Raw genomic sequence first — 22,185 nt, forward strand, 5'->3', positions numbered from 1 at the left:
TTTCTTGTTTCTCTTTGAAATTATGTTTCGTTACTGTGTGATATGGATTCCCTTGAGTCTGAAATAAAGCATAAAGAGCTGCAAGACAAGCTTGGTTTACAGGGAACCTTCTATTCTGATTCTATTTGCCGAATGAAAATGCTCCATACAAACACCTCAATCGGAATACGCAGGCCAAATCTGAATCGAATTTTATCACGCATTTCGAAAAGTAAACATATCAAAACAATCCCAACTACTGTGCTGACGAGACGACGGACTTCCATCTTGATAAAGGACGTGACGTTCACGACGACATGCGCATTATCTTACGGCTGTTCCGATGAAATGTAGTGCGTATCATGCATATACCCGATCGGAAAACCAGTCACTTGTAACCAGTTGATCAGAGATCTTCAATCGAAATGATTTCAATCGGAATGACAAAAAAGTCTCCATGTAAACCTGGCTTCTGTGTGGTTGGTCCGTTGAAAACGAGCCCTTCCCCTGTCGGATCAATCAAATATACGGTACGTTGACGTTTGCTGTCGTCAACTACTGGCTGAATATCGTGTGCCACTGAGGTTATGCTTCATAAACAGTTAACGTTCCCGTGTTTGTGGTAATGGGGACTAACGCACACGGCAACCCGGAGAGGCACTGACGTTTTCAACGACTTCGCCGCGGTGGAGAAGAGCTCTTTAGCTCCTCAACTCGCTAGCTTGCTAGCTCGTAAACACAACAAAGAGTTAACCTTCCCTAAGTGTCTCTGTTGTGTGAATCTATGCGCTGCACATGGAGCGAAGCTGCGCAGTATTGCACAGAGCCAACACCGGCAAGAGTGTAACCGGTCCACCGGTCCACCATGAGCCCGCTAGCGGCTAATGTCACAACTCGCTCACCGTGTGATCCGCACGGTGGGCTCACCACGACGACGACTATTGGTCGAGTCCGGAAGAACTATAGTTGTCCATTTTATTTATCGGATGATAAGTCGATATAGTGATTATGGCGACAGGCCTAGAAGAGTGTGCGATGACTCACTCTCGATCTGGGAGTGCAGATCGTTGACGATAACCTGAAGCTGTCCCAGCGTCATGTCCCTCAGGTCGGTGGGCTTCAGGCTTCTTTTCATGAGACATTCGCTGATGTGAGGCATGTGCGGGAGCTGCCGGACAAATGAAACAACTTCATTAATATAAAGAACAAGCCATCAAAATAGGATACGTTGCGGTTTCTTTTCTTTTCTGGGCAAGCAGGCTGACGTGTTGCATGAAAACAAATCAAAGTATAAAAATATTCCTTTGAATATGTATGTATGTGAATTGTATCGATTCTCTCCGGGTACCCCATCTTCCTCCCACATCACAATAACCTGCGTGTTCGCTGAAGACCCGAAATTGTCCATTGAATTTCCAGTGCTTCAGGTACTACATAATATTGTAATTTTTCATTCGTTCGTTCATATTCCGTACAGTTTATCTCACAAGGGTCGCGGGCGTGCCGGAGCCCATCCCAGCTATCTTCGGGCGAGAGGCGGGGTACACCCTGAACTGGTCGCCAGACAATCCCAGTATTGTAATTTTCTAAATATACTACTACGACTATTACTACCACTACTAATAACATGAATGAAATATGGTATGCAAACACACAAAAAACACAAATAAAACGTGTGACGAACAGCATATGCATTTCCAATCCACTGTGCTGATTCATGTTACATTAATATTCGTCCTCAATATTCCATATTTGCCAATATCAAAGGTCATGTAAGTTGAAATTAATTAACGTTTATTTTTGGTTAGATTTGCTTCTTATGAAGTGGGTCATAACATGTGACGTGTGAGTCTCTAAAAATAAATTCTAGGGAAAGCAAAGTGAAGAGCAAATGAACTCAACGACACTGTCGTGTTCTAAGTGGGCACTAGAGGGCGGCAGAGCCTTTCCGACGCCAGTGGCTGATATATATGGCCATATATGATTTATATCTGTTCAGCTTCATTGAATGAGAAAATGACTTGTTAGAATATCTACTCAGCAGGTATTGCATGTGTTCAATCAACAATAAAATAAATGTTACATGAGACAACAACTGTTTTCTGTAGCCTGGATTATTTTCCCTCCCAGCTCCAGTGAGAGCAGGCGAATACTGTAAATACCCATTGTCAATATTTTCATTTGCATGCCCTCTCGCTAGTTTCCCGGCAACCTTTCACTTTCACATTGCCATGTGTCAGTTTCTCTTTGGAGTGGTTGAACGCAACGACAATGAGCAACAGACAATCGGCATATTGTACAATACAAAAATGAGTGGGTGATGCGGCGATAAGGTTGTAGGTTAGAATCCGTCCGATGACCAATCGTGCGAGTTTCTGTCATGAGATGGATCATATCGCGGTACGAGCGACAGCTCAAAGCCAGTAAATCAACCACCGACAATGAGTCAATGCCTATGAGGTCACTCTGTCTCGCTGAGTGTGATTAGATCTAGCAACTAAAATAATGTAGACGTAATGTATGCAGGGCTGCATTTGGGATGATTTGTGTTGTTTTGTTTGTGAGTTAGCAGGCTATTAATTCCTGGTTTATTACGGATGGCCGCTCAGCCACATTCACGTTATTGTAACCAAAAGGACTGTGAAACGAGAGGGAATCAATCGCTGGATCGCCTGCATTCCAAATGCCAATGTGAAGGGAGCTCTTCTTTGCTCCTGACTCGCGGGAGTCTGACCACAACTTCAAACACCTTGAGACCACCAGCAGGCCGCTGGCGGAACAGCAGGCAGCGAACATCACAAATGTGACAGTTTGGTCGGACACAGGGGTCACCAACCTTTTTTGAAATTGAGAGATACTTCTTGGCTACTGATTAATGTGAAGCGCTACCAGTTTGACACATTTGTTCAAATTAGCTTTAATAATATGTTATTATTATATGTTATCATTAATAATTGATATTGATTTATGTGACGACACTGATCATGTTAATTGTTTCTCACAATAATTAGACGACAGATAAAAATCAACATGCAACACTTTTCAAATGATCACTTCTACAACAATCCTAGAAAATCACAAGGTCCCATCACTCGTGAGCTATTTTTAGAAAAGGCCCACGGCCTACTCGTGTGGTCCTTGGGGGACATTGGTGACCCTTGGTCCAAGACGTAGTGGCGGCGCTACAGAAGTTAAAGAAGTATTATTTCAGTCAGAAAAGAATATGAAATGTTATTTATTATTGTATTATTTATTGTTTTATTTTCAATAATTATGAAATCTAGAACTTTCTTATAGCATAGGGTGTTGATGCTGTTTTTTCAAGTGCTCTAAAATTAAAGTGGAATTGAGATAAATTTTCCTAGGCCCACAAACAACAACAACCCTTACACTATCTTTTCCCATAATCCTGCTAACTAATGAATTAGGGTCACAGTGAAAAGAACAACAGAAAATTGCAAGGATAAAGACATAGAACAATAAGAATAAAGTCAAAATATTATGCATAATAAAGTTGGCATGAAAAGTTGCCATATAAAAAATAATTTTACTTTTTTAAAAAAGCTCCAATATCATACGAAAAAGTTTACATTTTAGTGTCTCATCACTTTTTGTTTATTTCTAAGGGAATACCATTGTATTATTACAAGAAACACCTTTTATTTTTTCAAGTAAATATTGTGAGAATAAAGTGGAGATACAAAAAATACAAACACATTTTATAATAATAAAGTTGTAATATTAGAGGAAGAAGTTGAAATTTGACACACATGAATTTGTAATTATTTAAATGTTGTGCTGCGCAAAAAGTTGGAATATTACAAGAAATGTAAGAAATTATAATATTACAAGATAGACACAAAATTGTAATTTTGCTTGAAAACTTGTAATTTTATGTGAATAACATAAGAAAAAAAGTTTAAACTTTTTACGAAAAAGAAAATGAAGTTATGATGTTAAGATAAAAAAGTTACATTTTAGAAAAATCAAGGAAGCACTGATATAACATCTTAGAGAAGATGCTCGAATTATATGAAAGTAAAATTGTAATTGCATGCAAATATATGTCATCTTTCATTTATTTTTACACGACTACTAATACGAGAAAGGTTGTAATTTTTTTAGTCCAAAAAGTCAGAAAATGCCAAACATAAAGTTATTATTTTATCAGAATACAATGTTGTGTGAAAATAAGATCAGAAAAGAAGCATAATTTTACAACAATAACATTGTAATATTATGAGCGCAAATGTATACATACCCGTGTAAAGATGAGGACTGTTGCGGATCGATAATTTATTTGATTGATTTATTTATTTTTTTCAAACTGTCACATAAGAGAAAATGGTTTGGCACATCAACACCATCATGACGATGCACAGTTTAAATACCTTCGTAGATTCGCACCTTCAGCCTATGTGGGAGGTTTGTCAGTAACATTTATGTATCATTTACTTAATGATAATGTGGAGGATGATGTTGTAAAATACTGGACCTTTTAAAATTTGAATCACAGTATAAAATAGTCTTAGCACATGTTATACAGTGGATGTAAAATGTCTACACATCCCTCTTCAAAGTTTTTATATATACAGTGTGTATAAATTTGGCCATAATTCCAAAACGTATGTTTGGCACAACACTACTCATCACCAAAGAATACCATACCTACAGTGAGGCAAGGTAATTACGAACAATTCCAAATATGAGAATATGAGTCAGTGTTATCCCAAAAGGCTTCTGCTAGAAAGGAAATAAATGTCAAGAAAAGCATACGAGAACATCAGAAGTTCAATGGGGGTTTATCATTGGCACTTAAAATGGTGGCAGGTGCGCGTTAACTCCCATTTAACATGAGTTGGCATTTGGTTCATTCTGAACACAGCCACATCCCATTTATATGAGGGTGTGCACACTTGTGCAACCACATTATTTCAATTGTTTATTTTTTTACTTACCTCTCGAAAAGATAATTCCCCCCCCCCCCTATTAGGTTGTACAGTTAGTAAGTCACATTAAAGGTGGAAAAAGTTTTGAAAAGATTCATGTTGGTCTCCCGGCATTTGAACAGGGGTGTGTAGACTTTTTATATCCACGTACATTGCAGTTTGATGGGTTTGCTTTATTGAGCATGTATTTGCAGACCTTGATCCATTTTAATATTCTTTGTGTGTTCAGAGGGGATGTGACAGTGATCCTCTCTGACTACCGAGCACTGCGCCGTTCCTGAACACACTAGTCAATGCTTTCCGCGAGATGAATTATGGATGGAGCGGGGTCTGGCCGCCCTCCACTTCCCTGAATAACTAAAGTCTGCGAGTCCGCGCGGAAACAGAATGTGTGTGTGTTACAGAGGGAGGCAGCGAACCAGAAAAAAAATGTATGAAATAATGATGAATGTTGCTTTACTTCGTTTAAACGTGGACTTCCTGTGACATCGCCATAACACCGATCGGGCCTGTTCAATCCATACACCCACGGGCAACGACAAGGTACACCTGCACAATTTTATGATGCTCGGTTTTTATTGAACCTATTATAGAGGTTAACTGCTGTGTAGTTTAAAGTGGCGCAGAGTTTGATTAGCTCACAGCTAAATAATAATAAGAAACAAGGTTTTTAACAAGACGTTTGACATTCCTACGTTAAATAATTAAAATAAAGATAAAGAAGTATAACATAGAATAAACTGAAAGAAGGTAAGCAGAAATTTCAATACATTTACAGAAACTAAAAACGTTAAAATACATAATAAAACGAATGAAGATGAGCAGAAATGACAATTGTTGTAGAATGTATTACCATATTATCATGATAGAAAATATTAAATTATGTAATTAGTTTACGTAAAGTATAATGACCACAAAAATGCACATGTCGTGAAATGAAAACCTCTCGGACGTCTCAATCAAAAGTGAGCATCTGGCAAGCGGCAATCTGGAGTATCCTAATCTTCTAAAACAGGAAACTCACCAGATCAACCACGGGCGACTTTTTACGGTTCTGTTTCTCCACCTCCACCTGCATCTTGGCCATGGGCTTGGCCATGGCCAGTGCCAGCTTGGCCTCCGCCTGGAGCTTCTTCTGTCGACTCAAGAAGTCCATGTCCTCCAGGGACTCGGAGTCGTCCTCCGTGGCGTCCCTTTCCGAGTAGGACGAACTCTGCTTGGACTGCACCGGACAGTGTCAAGGAAAAAGAGAAGCAGGTTGGAAAAGGAAAGCGAGAACAGGGAAAAGGTCAGCTTTCGGACTTGTATACTGCACTTGGTCCTGATCATTCGGTGATGACTTGTATTGGGGAAGTTCCCCACTAGAAAGTGCGATTTTTCTTTCTTTCCATTATGCATTTCCTCATCTTTGTGGCGTTATTTACCCAACTGCAAAGAGAATGAGCTATTTGGGGTGAGGCGTTTATGAGGGGGTGGCCTTTATTCTTGAACCAACACATTCTTTTTAAGACTAACTTCAATTTATGGAAATACATAGTTCATCATTACAAATAAGCAAAAATGCTTGATTAAAATAAATATATTTGAATCAAATGCAAATAATTATTAATGTAATTAAAATAGTCTACAAATATATTACAATAAATGTCAAGTAAAACTGGAGTTTAAAAGTGAATCAAAAGAGAGGCAGACTGGGTGGAACCAATCAGAATGCGTGGAACCTAAAAACGGATGCACAACACTGTGGAGCGATTATAGGGGGGGACTAAAACACAAATCGCTCTTCTCGCCACAACATAAGAATATTATCAATATGCCACATAACAACATTAATCTAAGAGATTGTTTTGCATCATAGTTAAAAATGGACTCAGCCTTTCACTTTCATGTCCGTGTGTCAAATATTGGATCATGGAACACATTAAACTGGTAAATCAAGTCAAGGCACCACTATCAATACTGTATAACAGAAAATGACATTTAAAAAAAAAAAAAAAAAAAATCTCTTTTGATTGTATGTATTGTATAATTGCTGTTCATCAGCAGAAGAGCAAGGATGAACATTTCCCTCTCTTTGTGTTAGGTGTGTTTCAGGCTGACAGGAAGTTAACGTATCCAGCCATCCGTGGCCTCGCTGAGCGTATTCCAATTCATTTCTCATTTGCAGCCCAGGAATCGGTTAACGGGCCAGATAACGTGGGCACGGACCTCCATATGGCCGCTACGCCCGAGAGACCCGCAGTACGCTTCCCGGTTTGGTGTCACGGCGGACGCACAGTACAGTTGGCGGGCGGCTGGACGGGTGGGCGTACCATGGGCGACAGAGGCGTGTCCAGACTGGTCTCTGTCTTGCTGTCATCCGCATCGCTGTCCTTGTCGCTGCCGCTGTCGTTAACGAAACAGATCTGCAGGTTCATGCCGCTCTGCAGCCTGCAGGAAGGAGGGAAGCATGGGGAGAGAGAAATACTATTCAATAATACATCCATCCATTTTCTTTTACCACTTATCCTCACTAGGGTCGCGGGCTGCTGGAGCCTGTACCAGCTATCTTCGGGCGGGAGGCGGGGTACATCCCTGAACCGGTCGCCAGCCAATCGCAGGGCACATAGAAACAACCAGTCGCACTCACATTCACACCTACGGGCAATTTAGAGTCTTCAATCAACCTACCGTGCATGTTTTGGGGATGTGGGAGGAAACCGGAGTGCCCGGAGAAAACCCACGCGAACTCCACACAGGCGGGGCCGGGATTTGAACCCGGGTCCCCAGAACGTGAGCCAGATGTGCTAACCAGTCGAACACCGTGCCGGCTCAATAATACATATTATGATAAATAATACAAACAGCTCTCAGTGTGATGCAGTAAACATGTTATGACAGTGTCAGTCAAAAGGCAGATTCTACCTTCTGAACTGGACATGATTACGCGGTAGTGAGTGGTTAGGGACAGATAGGCCTTTTCTGTACTGATCTCAGTATTTGAATGTGAATATCTGTTCCATGAAATTTATTGCCAACAGTCCAATCGCTTCACTTCATACCGTTTCTCTTGGCTGCACTGCTCCCATTACACGTGGACGGTACATTTCTTTGCTCAAACAGGTTTCAACCTGTCACATAAACCAATTAAATAGAAGCCGCCTACATTTTATGCCTCGTAAACTTGTGCCAACTGTGTCGCTCTCTGCTCCCTAAATTTTCCTGACATCAGGATTGTTCCATCCTCTGATTGGTTGGTTAGAGCAAAACCCATTACAGCTTACTTCGACGGGCAAATCATGTCGGTAGCAATCTCCACACACATTTAATAATCAGCATCTCTGGTGAGTATGATGCATTTTCTTTGAAGTCTCTGTGAACGAAGGCGCGTAAGTTCTTGTATAGTGGGGGAGGGCGACTTATGCCGGGGCCGAAGTGCGTCACCAGGCCCGGTTTTAGTCACCCCCCCCAAAAGTCTGGAAAACTGAAACGGTAATAAAACAATTTAATGCTATACATCTCCAATTGACTACTACATAGTTCTCAGTTTAATGTATTTAGAAACAAATCTCAGAGGTTACTCATTAAATGTTAAATTGTCATGTTATTAGACAAATATTGAGTCTGAACTGCTCCAGATCATGTACTTGGCACAGTTGCATGCTCTTATTCCGCATTTTGTATCGTGCTGCTTTCTGGACTGCAATTGCGATATGATAGTGGTGGGATGAAGTCGGGTAAATCCTGACTGAAGGCCGCCCAGGTAACAAATGCATCATTAGCATCATCGTCATTAGCTGCACCTAATAAAATGCCCAAAGAACCTTGCTGTATCCATTGCTGTCGTACGTGGCACTGTAGTAAAATAAATAAATAAAATAAAATAAAAATATCAAGGCTGCCTCCATGAGATCATAATGCAGGGTGAGGACTGACTCCATGAGGTCTTGTGTTTTTAATCATCTCCCTGCTTGTCCTCAATGCAGGTCACTGCAGGCTGATCTGGGGTGTTTTTTCGTTTGCGTGAGGCGACTACGACGAGGTGTGGATCCAGCTCCGGATGCAGATCAATAATCTGCTTATTCGATGCGGTAATTAAAAGCAGAGCTGATTGATCACACAACAGGGCATCCAATCAGCGCTGATTAAAATAGAACTTTAAAGGGCGATGAGTCAGATTTTACAAACTCTGCAGCTCAAAGACAGCGGTCTCATAAGTTCATACTTTCTGGAAAATGAGACGAGGAAATATGGATGATTCATATTCGAGAGGAGTGCGGTTACGGCAAACATAAATGCAGGCTTCCTTGTGGTCACTCTCCTTTTAACAAATACATTACAAGAATTGATATAAAATATTTTTATAATGACCAAATTCATACACAACAGGGTTATTACTGGAAAGAATTTGAGCAAATTGAATTTTTATTTGTGGAACTGGTATCTTTTAGCTGAAAATGCTGGAAGAAAGAACGTGACAAAGGACTAAAACGTTGGGTTATTAATTAAAAAATATAACAATGCAATTCTCATATATATATATTTTTTTTTACATTTGAACAAAAACTACATGTCCAAAAGGATTCACACTCTTTGCCGATACATGCATATACTATTTTCTAAGATGGTTAAATTGCTCGAGATCAGTGGTTAGAGAATGTTTCACACCAAGTACCACGTGTCCTAAAACTTTAAAAACAAGGAGTATAGTAGTAATGTTTATAAAAAAATAAAGGTTTAATTATAGGAATTAAGGGAGCAGAGAGCGACAAATATTTATATTGTAAGTCACTGTAACATAATATCAAGTTTGAAAGTTAACAAATAAATATAAATATAAATATACGAAAATAATAAATGGCACTTAAATAATGATTCAATTAAAATGTAGCGCACATAAAAGTTGAATAAAAATTGCAGCTAAGAAAATGTTTAAAAACCGACAATTCTTAAAAGATTAAATGCTAATATATTTAACTTATAGTATTTAACAAATAGTCTCCAACTACCGGAGACAAATTCCTTGTGTGTTTTGGACATACTTGGCAAATAAAGATGATTCTGATTCTGATTAAAAGTCAAATACAACTGAACTGAAGTGCATTGAGGCAGTCATTCTTTTATGCACCACCAGAGGGAGCTAGCGACAACCATTACTGGAGACGACGACGAGGTAACCAGGAACCTTTAGAAAGGTGCAGAATATTATGTTTTGTAATCATTGTCCCCTAAGATGTTTGGAACGTGCCAATATTTATCATTAATATCTCCAAACACAAATGCTTACGGTCTTTTACTGCCTTGTTCATTTCCAGCCATTCAACACATGAATTATTCACTTTGTTTAAAAATGTTAAAAGTTGAAATCATTTTGAGCTTAAGTGTAGTCACATCGCTTCAAACAGATGAATGTTGATAGACGGCATTCATATTTGCATATTGTTGTTATTATTGTATATTATCTGAGGAGCCGAGGTAAAATCTGAAGTTACGTTAAATGGAGCTGTCACAAATGAGAATTTGCATCCAGTAGTGCTGCAATTAGTAATCGAGTATCCTCCTGACAATTTCATCGAATAATCAAGTAATAATCAAGTTTTTTTGGGTTAAAGAGCAATTATGAAAACACAAAAGAAAATGAGACATTTGACTTAATAATGAACGAGCGATTGGTTTCCTCTTTTAGATAATCAACAATATTTTTCTTAAACTCAGATTGTGCATATAGCAAGAAACTGCATTTTCTTGTCTACAAACATTTCTAGTGAGGCAATTTCAAACACAAATAAAAAACAAATAAATAAAGAGATTTAAGTTTAAACTTGGCATTTCTTGTGAGTATCAAAAACACAAGGCATTAATAAAAAAAAACACAAGTTTGTCATCTTTTTATAAAGGCACAATTGTATCCAACTGTGGCATCTCAGTTAGAACACTAGGGGGCACTGCGTAAAAATGATATGTCAAAAAGAGGGGAAGAAGAAGAAAAGGACACTAAGAAGAACGTAGCTTCATGTCGAATAGATGCTGTCAAGGCACGATCTGCGTTGCGCATGCCTTCCATGTCGGTCATCTTTGATCACACAAAGGGAATAAGCTCTTATTAAGTTTGAGTATAGTGGGAAATTTCTACACGAGTGATCTCTATTGAGAACATCAACTTTTTGGTTACATCATTCTGGAATTTCTGTAAAAGAAAATAAACATTGCCAAGTTGAGCTGTTGAGAGAGCTGAGAGTCCACACCTCTGGGTGACAGTATGCATGTGTGTTTGTGTGTGTGTTTTGGGGATGGAAGGCAGTTAAACCCCCGATGTAATTTTGGATAACGAGGGAGAGGCAAAGCCAGTGATGTTACCGTGATGACAGGCTGGGCTTGCCGCTCTTGCTGCAGCTGGTGTAGATGCCCGGTCCATCGTCGAAGAAACTGCCCAGGGCCAACTTCTGCCGAATAGACTCTCTCTCATTCTTTTGGGCCTGAAACACAAGAGAAAAGAACTTTGTTTCATAACCTCGGGTTGTCATGGCAGCGAGAACTTTATTTTTAGGCCATGACGACATTATCCCCCCTCTTACATGGCCAGCGTATTTATAGCAGCAGCCTCTTAGTTTGCACTGAGAGGCTGGGCGTCATCTTAACAAGCTGCAATACAAAGTGCGGACTCAGCTGAACCGGAAAAAAGTGTGAATTAAATTCAGGGAGACCTTTTAAATATTAGTCAAAGTTTCACAAGTAGGTGGTGCTGATGCATCAAAGAACAAAAGCACCAAGTTTATGTCGAATACCAGTTTGAGGCATGTGTTAAACATACAACATGAACAGTGTTAACAGTTGTTCCAATTGGCCTCTTCTCAATCCTGAACTCCCGACCCAGCATGGCCTTGGCAGCACTTCACTTAATATTGTTTTACCGACATAGGATTTGTGATCCAATACGTACATCACATGAAGCACCTTTCTCACGTCTGCATAATACAATTATATGCAGTATATGCATACATCAGTACCTAATGGTGTCATTTCAATGTATGCAATGTGACAAACTGAAATGAACTGATACTGTATATGTATAAAATCATGAAAAGCCTCCTAGAACAGCCAAACTTTATTCGGGGTTAATCAGAGGCACTTTCAATGGTGGCAGGTGTGTGTTGCCACATACACAAAGCGTAGTGTATGAAGTGGTGCCTCCATGTGTAAAAATGCTTTTTATTTTGTCTTCATGGACGCTTACTTATTTTCCAACCCACATTTTGGGCTCTGCTCTCACGAGGCTTAGGGTTTGTCCCCGGTCGTCATGGTAACAAAAAGTCAGACTTTCCATTGGTGCAGCAGTATATGGAGCGGGGTATACCGTCGTTCATTTGCATAAGCCTAAAAAAATTTCAGTGAGACAAGAATTTAGGTGTCGAAAAAAAAGGGTCTCCTCCGTCTGTCTCCTTAAAGGCCACCAAAATGAGTCATGACCAAACTAACCAAACACAACATTGTTAAGTTTTATTTCCCATATGTAATTTTGTATTTCCTCACTTTCCCTTCATTTCCTGCCTCTTGTCTATCTTACCTTGCTCTGAAATGCAAAATGAAAAGCAAAAGTGTGGGTGATAAAGTGATAAATAAACAATAATAGAAATTCAAAGGGGATTCTTCCATTTCGGCTCTCTTTCCCCTGACTTCCAATCGCCGCTCACATTTTTGCCATTTGTCTCCTATCTCCGTCACTCCCGTTCCCACCGGTGCCTTATCTACCCGATTCAGCCTCGCCAGGCGCTCATCACGCACTCCAGGCATTTCCTTCCGTCTTCGCTCCTCCACGTCTGCCTCAAACCGTCTTCTCCCACATCTTCACCTTTCCTCCCACTCCTTTCCCCCTAACATTTCCTCTTTTTCTGCCTTGTCTCGTCGATGAGAGCTCCTTCACCCAGTGCCAATTAACACAATCTGAGCAAGTGGCCAACAGATGGCACAAAGATCAGTAGGCCTGGCACTGCTTCCACTTCCTTACACACACGCGCGCACACACACACACACACACACTCACACAATAAAGGCATGTATCATATATATACAGTACAGTATATGAGAGTATAATTACGATGTCCTGAAAGTGCAAGCAGCTTGGTGCAGGAATGTCACGGCACGCAATGCTCCATCATGATTGAGGTGACAATATGTCAGTCAATCCACTTTGCAGCAACACTCAATTGGCTTTATAATCCCATCGTAAAGTGAAAGCAGGTGCGAAAAGGCGCATATTTTGCATTACAATGACATGCATGCCATAAACCTTATAGTGCAATTGAGGAAAAACACACTAAAGCAAAGGATTGACACACGCTGGAAGCTTTTTGGTCAGTAGTCACTATTATAATGAATCTATTAGCTATCCAAACACACATAAAGTAGCATCAGTGCTGCAAATTCAAGATTAAAAAATGTTTTAAAAATCCTAGCCAATAACTAACTGCTCGTCTGTCATATCTTGTGGATATTTATGCTCAGACTTCCAGAGGTTATTTTGCCTGAATGACCCAAAAGCTTTTCAAAGCTATGCCACACAAGAAGCTGTAGAAGTCGATGTGACAGCAAGAGACCCATAGATTTGCAATATCATTCCGCATCCAAGGCCATTGCACGTTTGGTCTACGTCGCACTTGCAGAGGTTGTTTTTCAGGATAAGCGCAAGAGCCCACAGATTTTGGGATGTATTTTCAGTTATCGTTTCCCACCACAGTTTTCAACCGATTGTCTTCACACCCACTTGCTCAGTCAGAGCAAGAACCCAATAGATTTTCAAAGAGCCAATAGAAGATTGTTGAGCTTTGGTCAAATCCTATTAAGTCGATTTTCATTTTAAATCAGGACCTGCAGATTTTCTCTTCCAGAGGTTATTTCTAGGGATGTCCCAATCCAATGTTTTCACTTGCGATTCGATACCGATATTGCAGCCTTATATCGAAACGATATCGGTGTAGGCCCGATCCGATATCAGCAGAAATCACACATATTTACTCATACTTAATTTGCAGTATGGAATGTTAAAAAAGGCTTTATGAAGTGAATTTACTCCAACAGAGAACAATTATCAGTATGAACAGTACGTATGAGAAAAACTGACTCATTTATTATTAACCAATGGCTCACAAAAAGTAACTTTAAAAATAAGAATGTACTACAATTGAATAAAATAAATCAAGCATTATATTAGGAAATCCTGAAAAATAACTTCAATAAAATCAATAACAAAGCTATATATTTAAATTGGAACATAACTACTGCTTCACTTAAATATAAGCATATTGTACATTTGAATAGATTAAAATAAAAAATAAAACCATGAAAAATAATCTCAATACAAATTATACTTTTAAAGTGCAAAACAAAGTTCAATTCAGTTATTTATTTTTTATGGTCAGTATATGGTAGGAACATCATTTGCTTTCTCCACATGTGGCAATACACCAATAGCAAGTCTGTGCTCAGGGCACTCCCCAGGCCACGCCCCTTAAAGGCACATATGCAACACACGAATAACCGTGTGCTCTCAGCACTCTTTATTTCTTTCCTTTTATTTTCATTTATATTTTCATTCTCTTTTAACATGTTTCATTTTGTTTTTCTAATTATATTTTACAACAAAGTGCTATTTTCCTTTAGTCAAAACTTATCAACAAATTGTCATGGTTTATCTTGTATGTGTTTAGTTTACACTTTACTATTTAAAAAAAAACACTTTTTAATTTCAAATGACTAAAAAGTAACTATACCAATCAATGAAATAGCGTGCAATTCAAAATGAATCAAAGTCACTCAATAATGTTGTTTCGGGTTCAAGGAATTCTCAGAGTAACACAACACAACACAACACAACATAAATAAATAGCATGTCGACAATAAGTGAGCCCCCGAGAGGGGTTAACATGGCTCACAGAATGTGTTTGAGCCTCACACTTGCCGCACAAAAGAACTTCCTATCTTTGTCTAAACGTCATCAGCTGTGTTTGCGCGCTTGGGTGGGCCGTGTTGAGGGAAAACAAACGTCGTAAGGATTTACGGAGCTGCTGAATATGACACTGTGGGGCCCAGGTGCCAATTGGGAAGCCGACACGTGCCGCTGCTTGTTTTGCTTCCGGACTCATCAGCCGGCTCGCTTTAATGGGGCGTGTCGAACTTTACATAAACTGCACTGGAAGTACAGCACATGGAATTGCAAGGTAATCAAATGAACACAGCGTATCAATGCTTTGTGAATTTACCACATCTCCGCTCCCTAGATCTCATCACCGCGGTTAAGCTACAATCATAACCTCTCCTGCCTTTTTTCTACTGGCGGAAGATTTGCAGCAATCACATAAAACCTCTAAATGGTCAAATTGTTTTGGAGTGGCTCCCTTTTTGCGAAAGGATGATGAGATGGAAAATTGCGGGAGCCATTGAATTAACAATTCAATGTGGGCAAGAGGCGAGAGAGGATAATAGTGACAGCTCTAATGACCTCCTTCATCCTCGAGCATCCCAAAGGGTCCAAATTAGATTGGGGAGGAACACAATCAAGCTAATGTGGGTTTTCCACAAATTGACAAAGTGAAGAAAAATCCACATTGATGAAGGTAATTCCTCCTCCTCAGTGCTGCAGTGGAAACTTTTATTTCGACGGGTAACGGCCCACTCGTTTGGGCCCCTTGAATATCCATATAGAGTGGGGCGATTATTCCATCATCCGTGCGAACACAGACACCCCTCCCCCCCTTTCTCCTCCTCCAAATTGGTGGCTCTGATAGCCTGTAATTGACTGGTGCTTCTGAATGTGGTGGTTTGTCTGTCTACAGTACATTCCTGCGGCCTTCCAGTACGACTGCTTTGATTGCTTCCAACGGTGGAGCCTCAAAATCAAACGCACTCAAGGTTTTACAATTCCCAATTCGACGCAACGTTTTTAAAAGTGATTGGCTTGTGTTTACAGTTTTACTTAAACATTGCCTGTAGAGTTACTAAAGGTTTCATTATATCTATTGTCATTATTTTATGAGACAACTATACATCACTGAAGCGTTTGCAGTCAACCTCCAATGTTTCAATGTGTTTCCTTCTTTCCCTTTAAAAGATCCTTGTTCATATCTGTTGTAGTTTTGACAACATCTCTGCAACATGAACACCTTCTAAAGCAATAGGCGCTAGTGAGGCTATTTCAATCAATCAAAAGAGCGAACAACGCTAAATCGAGGGAAAAGGTAATCATACCTTTGTGGATTGGCAGTACAGTTACTGAAAAGGATAACTTGATTTAAAGTTAACATTATCGGTAACTAAAGAATACTTCAATGCAAATCAATCAGTGGCAGGGCCATGAGTGAGCTGTAGCCTATCTCAGCTGATGCTGGGAAGTAGGAAGGGGACATCCTAGACTGGTCGAGAGTCACTTTCAGGGCACATGTAAACAAATAATCATTCACATTTACACCTATGAACAACTTGGAATCTTCATGCATGTTTTGGGGCTGTGGAAGAAAGCTGCATTACTCAGATAAAACTAATGCAAGCACAGGGAGAACATGCAAACTCCACACAGGTAGCCACAACTTCCCACCTGTGAGGCACATGTGCGAACCACTAGTCCAACCACTGTGCAGCCTGAGTTTAAAATGCACAGAAAACTATACAAATGCAAAAATAGCCATGCTTATGTGAGCATGGCCTTCAAGGCACAGCTCACTCGAAATGTGTCATCGCTTTCACGTATTCATATTTATGTCCACTTTCCCCCTCCAGCTCTCACTACACTCTCTCTCTCTCTCTCTCTCTCTCTCTCTCTCTCTCTCTGTCTCTCTCTCTCTGTCTCTCTTTACGACCAGCACAATGGAGGCTTTTTACCTAGCGAGACCTTGCTCCCCGGTCACACACAAGCAGCCAGTGTTCACGCGAGGACACACAAGCACACATCAACAAGTACTAAATATTGCGAGCACAGGCTTGACATTGCAATGCACCTGTCTTAAGTATGTTTGGAGAAGTGATTACAGACCCTTCAAAGCAGGGGTGGGGAACCGTCTTCCAATCAGGGGCCATTTAAGTCCTCCGAGGACCATACTAAATTACTAAACAAATATTCTTATTATGAATACTATGAGAAGTTGTGGGTTAAATGTTTTTTTTCCCTAGCTATTCTAATGATGTTTTGTTAGGAATCGCCTTTTTGGGGGCCTCAACAACCCACCAATCTTTGCAAGCACCAGTATCTCGCTGAAAATGTATTCGATTTTACGGGTCCTCAACACAACCCGTCAAAAATTAATCAGCCCCTGGAAAGTTACAAAAAAATGGCCTGAGACCAGTTTTACCAATCAACATGATGTTTGGTGGATATTTCTATCATTACAGGGCTCACAAAAAAAGGCCTTGCCCGAAATTCAACAGCCAGCCAGTTTGGTTTGAAGCAGCCATTTTGAGCAAATCTGGAGCTTTGATGAACTCTTATTAGTCAATTCGGTCAAAGGAGCCCCAATCAGAAGCAGGTATCCTGCACAAATGGGTGATGGTACATGACCAAACTTTTTTGGACTACGGTATCGAATGTGGACAGAGCGTGGTTCCTTCGCACTTATCGTAAAATATGTTTTATATGAATTACTGTGTAAACCCTTTTCTTTAAGTGTGAGAATAAGAAAGAATATCTTGTTCCTGCCTCTCTTATATTGTAAGGACACGTTTCTTAGAAAGCTGCTATCAAATTGTATTCTTTTAGAATGAAAGCTTTTATTAAATTATATAGTCATTATTCTCAAAGTGGCCCATGAGTCAACAGTAAAAGTATCAAGGCCTTAAGTACGTTTGTGTGTTTCCTTGACATTCCATCTTTATTGTGAGGCCATTTGGGTCAGTCCACACAAAGACAATGCAAGAAATGTCCTTGTGTACTGTATGTGTGCACTGGTGATAGTCCAAATAGAAGAAGGAATCTTTTCCAGAGCTGACAGTGATCTGCTGCTGCGCTCCCAGCTTCACAAACACACACAAGGTCAGCGTGTGTTTTGACTATTTGGTACAGTACACACACATGGAGTACACACATGGTGTCGTGCACTTACACGAGGCTTTTTTCCTATTCCTATTTTTCATTATCATAACTCCAAATCTTTGTAGCGCACAGTGTTCACTTCAGGCAGTGCTCATCCTTCCTGAGATGTGTCTGTTTAAAGCAACATTCCGTGCCAGATAAGTGTCCTGCCCTTTGAGTCGTAACACAGTTCAGCTGCAGGTCAGTGCAAGGCTGCTCTTGCCACTCAGCCCAGAACGAACAGTTCAGCCAATGGTATAGTGAACCAACTGAGCGTGTGCGTGTGTGTGTGGTAAGAGCGGTGGGGCAGGGTGACGGTGCGATAAAGAACAGAAATCAGAAGACGAATAGTGGCACAATGACAAAGGAGCGCGTCGGGACAGAACAATGGCTTCCTCAATTGACATTGGAGCTTTTAGTCTGTGAGAGAGTCACATGACGCAGCTTTGTGTCAGAATGTTGGATGGAACAGTGTGAGTCGACCCGCAAAAATGCTGCTTTGCAACTAACTTAAGAAGCCAAGTGAGTTAGACAATTATGTCATTTCCCTGCCTCAAATATCTCGAAGCGAATCATGCAGAAACTTAAAGCCAAAAACAACCATAAACACATCAGGTCAAGTCAAACATGTCGCATCTGGAATGGCAGCTGCGGTGAAGGTATGGCTTACTTTTAGTATGAACGATCAGGCAAATATATAGAGGCCGATGTCCATTGTTGTTCAACTGAGGGTGCATTCTCGAAAGGTGAATGATTGAACGGTCTAACAACTCAGAATTTGATGAAAAAAAAAAGAAACAAATGTTCCAAACTTGTTTTTCATAGTTTACTTGAGTTGAGTTTTCTTTTCTGTTGGAATGTCTCTCTTTACCCTTTATCAGGGGTGTCAAACTTCATCGTAGGTTTCCCTCAGCAAGCCGGTTACAATGGTGAAACCACAAACGGTTTGGTACATATTGTATACCTTCGTTTTAGGTTCACGGTTCGGTTCAGCAAGGGAGCAAAATGCAAAGCAAAATGCTTAACATTTGTGTAAAAAGGGACAGATTTAATGTCATTCAAAATAAAACATCAAAAGCTTAACAAAGTGCAACAGAAACATTTTGAACAGTGTGAATTATGCTATAAGATCACTAAAAAGGGCATTTGCTGCTTTGGCTCTACAGAGCCTGGGAGAGGCTGCAAGTTTTTGAAACATTGCTAGCCATGACGTCTACAAGTCAGAAGCTAAGCTGCATTGTGTTTCTGTACGGGCTAGGCGTGTAGGTAGAGCGTGAGGCAGTTACATTTCCTTGTCCTTTACCGAATATATTCATTCCATGTGGGAACCCTCATAATCGCCCCACCTTATTACATAAATGCCCTGAATTTGATGTTTTAAACAGTTTTAAACAGAAATCAAGAAAACGCTGTGGCAAGCTTTTACGGGCCATATACTGTAGAATGACACAGAGGGCCCGATCTGGCCCTCCGCCTTTGGTTTCGACACATGCTTGACATGGTTGGCCAGGATGAATAGCAAATTATAACAATGGTCAGTTACTTATTTTCCCATAAGAACACAATGATTAACAACACAGCTGCGCTGTTATTTAATTCCAGTAACTTTATACATTTAGATTTACTCACACAACATCCCCAATACCGGAATTTTACTCATCTGCCAGCTGAAGATGGCCCATGTCACAACCATCCAGGAAGTTGTGTGTTGTTACAAAAATGGCAACACCAAATTAAAGTTGCATGGGTCATCACACCCTCTTTTTTCCAGAAAATTGCCAAAATGATCATCAGACTTTGACGCCATGCGCCCCCCACTTTCCATGGCCAAAATGGCGGCTTCAAACAAAAATGGCTGACTTCCTGTTCAAGTTTGTGCCTGGATCGATGTGACTTTTTCATGCCTCCTGTTATGATAGAGACGGCCACCCAATGAAAATAGCTTCTGTGGAAAAAAAATTTCCTCGGGTGCAACTTAATGAGTTGGGGTTCGTGTTCGGTAGATACATACTGTACATTTTTACCAGAATAAATTGGTGAGTTTTCAGGCACGAGGCTGCCTTTCATCAGAAACATAAGAAGAAGAATTGCGCCCGATGCTCTGCCCCCCGCTAAACCCTCCAGATCTCATTAAAATGAGCTATTGATATAATATTGTACATTGGATAAATATATAACTGCTAAAAACTGAGCCAAGATGGCTTGGCCTTGAAGATAAATGCCCACAATGTATTGACAAAAAAGCAAAGAAGAAGCCAAAATGGCCTCCAAAATGATTTTGCTTTCAACTCTTTGACATTACTTTGTGTGATTTCATTTTCTGCATGTGAGACAGCTGCTCCACCCATTTGCTAAAAAAGACAGCTATGAAACAACAAAGTCTTGTATCAACAATCAAACTGACGGTCTCTGTCACTAGTCTGACATCATCGTCAGTGTTAAATTCTTGTTGAACAGACAAAATGGAAAGCGGCCTCATAAACTAACAGTGCCAACACGTTACGCGTTACCTCTTTGTAGACGTCACCGAGACAGAGGCAGGACGCTTGCCTTATGACATCATCCACGCTATCGTGTCCGTCCGTGTGATCCAGCGCCTGCCTCATCTCGCCCCCCCCCCCCGCCCCCGCCCTTCCTCCCTCGTCCCCTTGGCGAACTTCACTTAGACCAGGCTCACTGCCGAGCTCGGGTTCCGTCCCGGCTGACTCGCCTCCGCCATGATCCGCGCATGCAAAACTACCCCAATCTGCTCCTGCAGCTGATCTATCTTCCTGCTCTTCGTCTGTTACAAGCTGTGTGGATGTTTCTCACTGACTGTGCTGTCTCCAGAAGGACTGTGAAAGCACAGTGGTCCGAGGTAAAGACCCCTTTTAAGACCCTCCCTGCATTGCACCCTCCGGTCAGGACGGCCTCTCATGGCAGAAAATCCTCCCTGTGTGTTCCCCCCCCACCCCCTCTCTATTTTCATGCCCGACGCGTGGGCAGCAGCTGCTTGCAGCCACATTGGAAAAAAAAAAAAAAAGAAGACACCTCCGCAAGGGAATGGCCACGTGGAATCAAGATGCCAGAAGAGGAGGAGAATGTTTTTATATGCACTTACCTACAACCTAGGCCCAAGTAGTAGAGTATTAAGTCATAAAATAGATACAGTGCAGATACAGTACATAATACATTGACTGGCCACATTTTTGGGTACACCTAGATAGTGATAGTCCTAAGAAAAGAGGCCTCAAGCTGTTTGTTGCCACTCCCAGTTGTAGCTCACTGTCAAACTAAACATTCAACCAAGTGAATTACACGTTGTGGACAAAACCACCACCTAACTTTACCTTCAATTCTGCTCGCTCAATGCTAACACAAAATGGGATACGTCATAGACAGGCTAACAAATGGATCCTACGTGGCGGTGTTATAAAATATATTTGGACACATGGTGGAGAAAAACATGTAGACAGATAATAAAACAATACCGATAGGACTATATTCTTTATCCTCTGTGAAAAACCACTGATATTACTGCGACTTACTGAGCAATTTTGATCGTCTCCTTCATGTATATGTATGTATTACACTGCCCCTTGGTGGCCAAGGCATGTACACAAGAAGCAGCACAATGTACAATGCATTCTATTCAATTTTATCAGCACTGTATGTTTTTTTCTGGTTTTGTGTTTTGATCCACAACATAATTGGCATTTTGACACAAGATAACAGAAAAATATATTCTATTGTACTATCGTAATGTAAATGCACAGGCTTAACTTTTAAATGACATCACTTCAAATCTACGATACCTCACAATTCTCTGTGTAACTGCAAAAGAGAAGAATACAAAAAGGTGGATTAGTTTAGAGCTTTAAACTGGATTAAATGTAAAAATCTGCACAACCGTGGATGAATGACGACCTCTTCACAAAAAGGTTCCCCATTAGGCTGTACTAGCGAAATAATCCATCAAGGAGAGCACAATGGGGAGTCAGTCCGCCTCACACAGCCATTACGCAGACAGTTCACAGAGGATCACGTCTGCCACTTATACTTTCAGTCCAGGCTCGCCGTCTTATGATCTCATCACTGCGAGACATTATCGAGCCATGACTCACATATTTGTCATGGCTGCTCACATGGAAAATTAGAAGCACATATGGCTAAGGAATCATATCACTCAAAAAATAAATAAATAAATAAATACATTTCACATAAACACACAAACATCTTCACGCG

The 22,185-nt window shown here is 40.5% G+C and overlaps 1 protein-coding gene across 5 annotated transcripts in view; it reads right to left on the reverse strand.

Moving 5' to 3' along the window:
• Positions 1 to 22,185, reverse strand: part of schip1 (schwannomin interacting protein 1) — a 218,894-nt gene that overhangs the window by 3,399 nt on the left and 193,310 nt on the right. For 4 of the 5 annotated variants that reach the window (XM_061680789.1, XM_061680790.1, XM_061680792.1 and 1 more), the window contains 4 exons: positions 11,265 to 11,383; positions 7,241 to 7,358; positions 5,953 to 6,150; positions 1,024 to 1,147 (listed from right to left, as the gene is read on the reverse strand). In XM_061680789.1, coding sequence (XP_061536773.1) covers positions 1,024 to 1,147; positions 5,953 to 6,150; positions 7,241 to 7,358; positions 11,265 to 11,383 — 559 coding nt within the window. Of the gene's footprint in view, positions 1 to 1,023; positions 1,148 to 5,952; positions 6,151 to 7,240; positions 7,359 to 11,264; positions 11,384 to 20,471; positions 20,791 to 22,185 lie in introns of those variants that run through there. The other variant, XM_061680791.1, reaches the window with a different exon arrangement.

Source organism: Phycodurus eques, chromosome 7 (assembly GCF_024500275.1).
Source record: "Phycodurus eques isolate BA_2022a chromosome 7, UOR_Pequ_1.1, whole genome shotgun sequence".
NCBI lineage: Eukaryota > Metazoa > Chordata > Actinopteri > Syngnathiformes > Syngnathidae > Phycodurus > Phycodurus eques.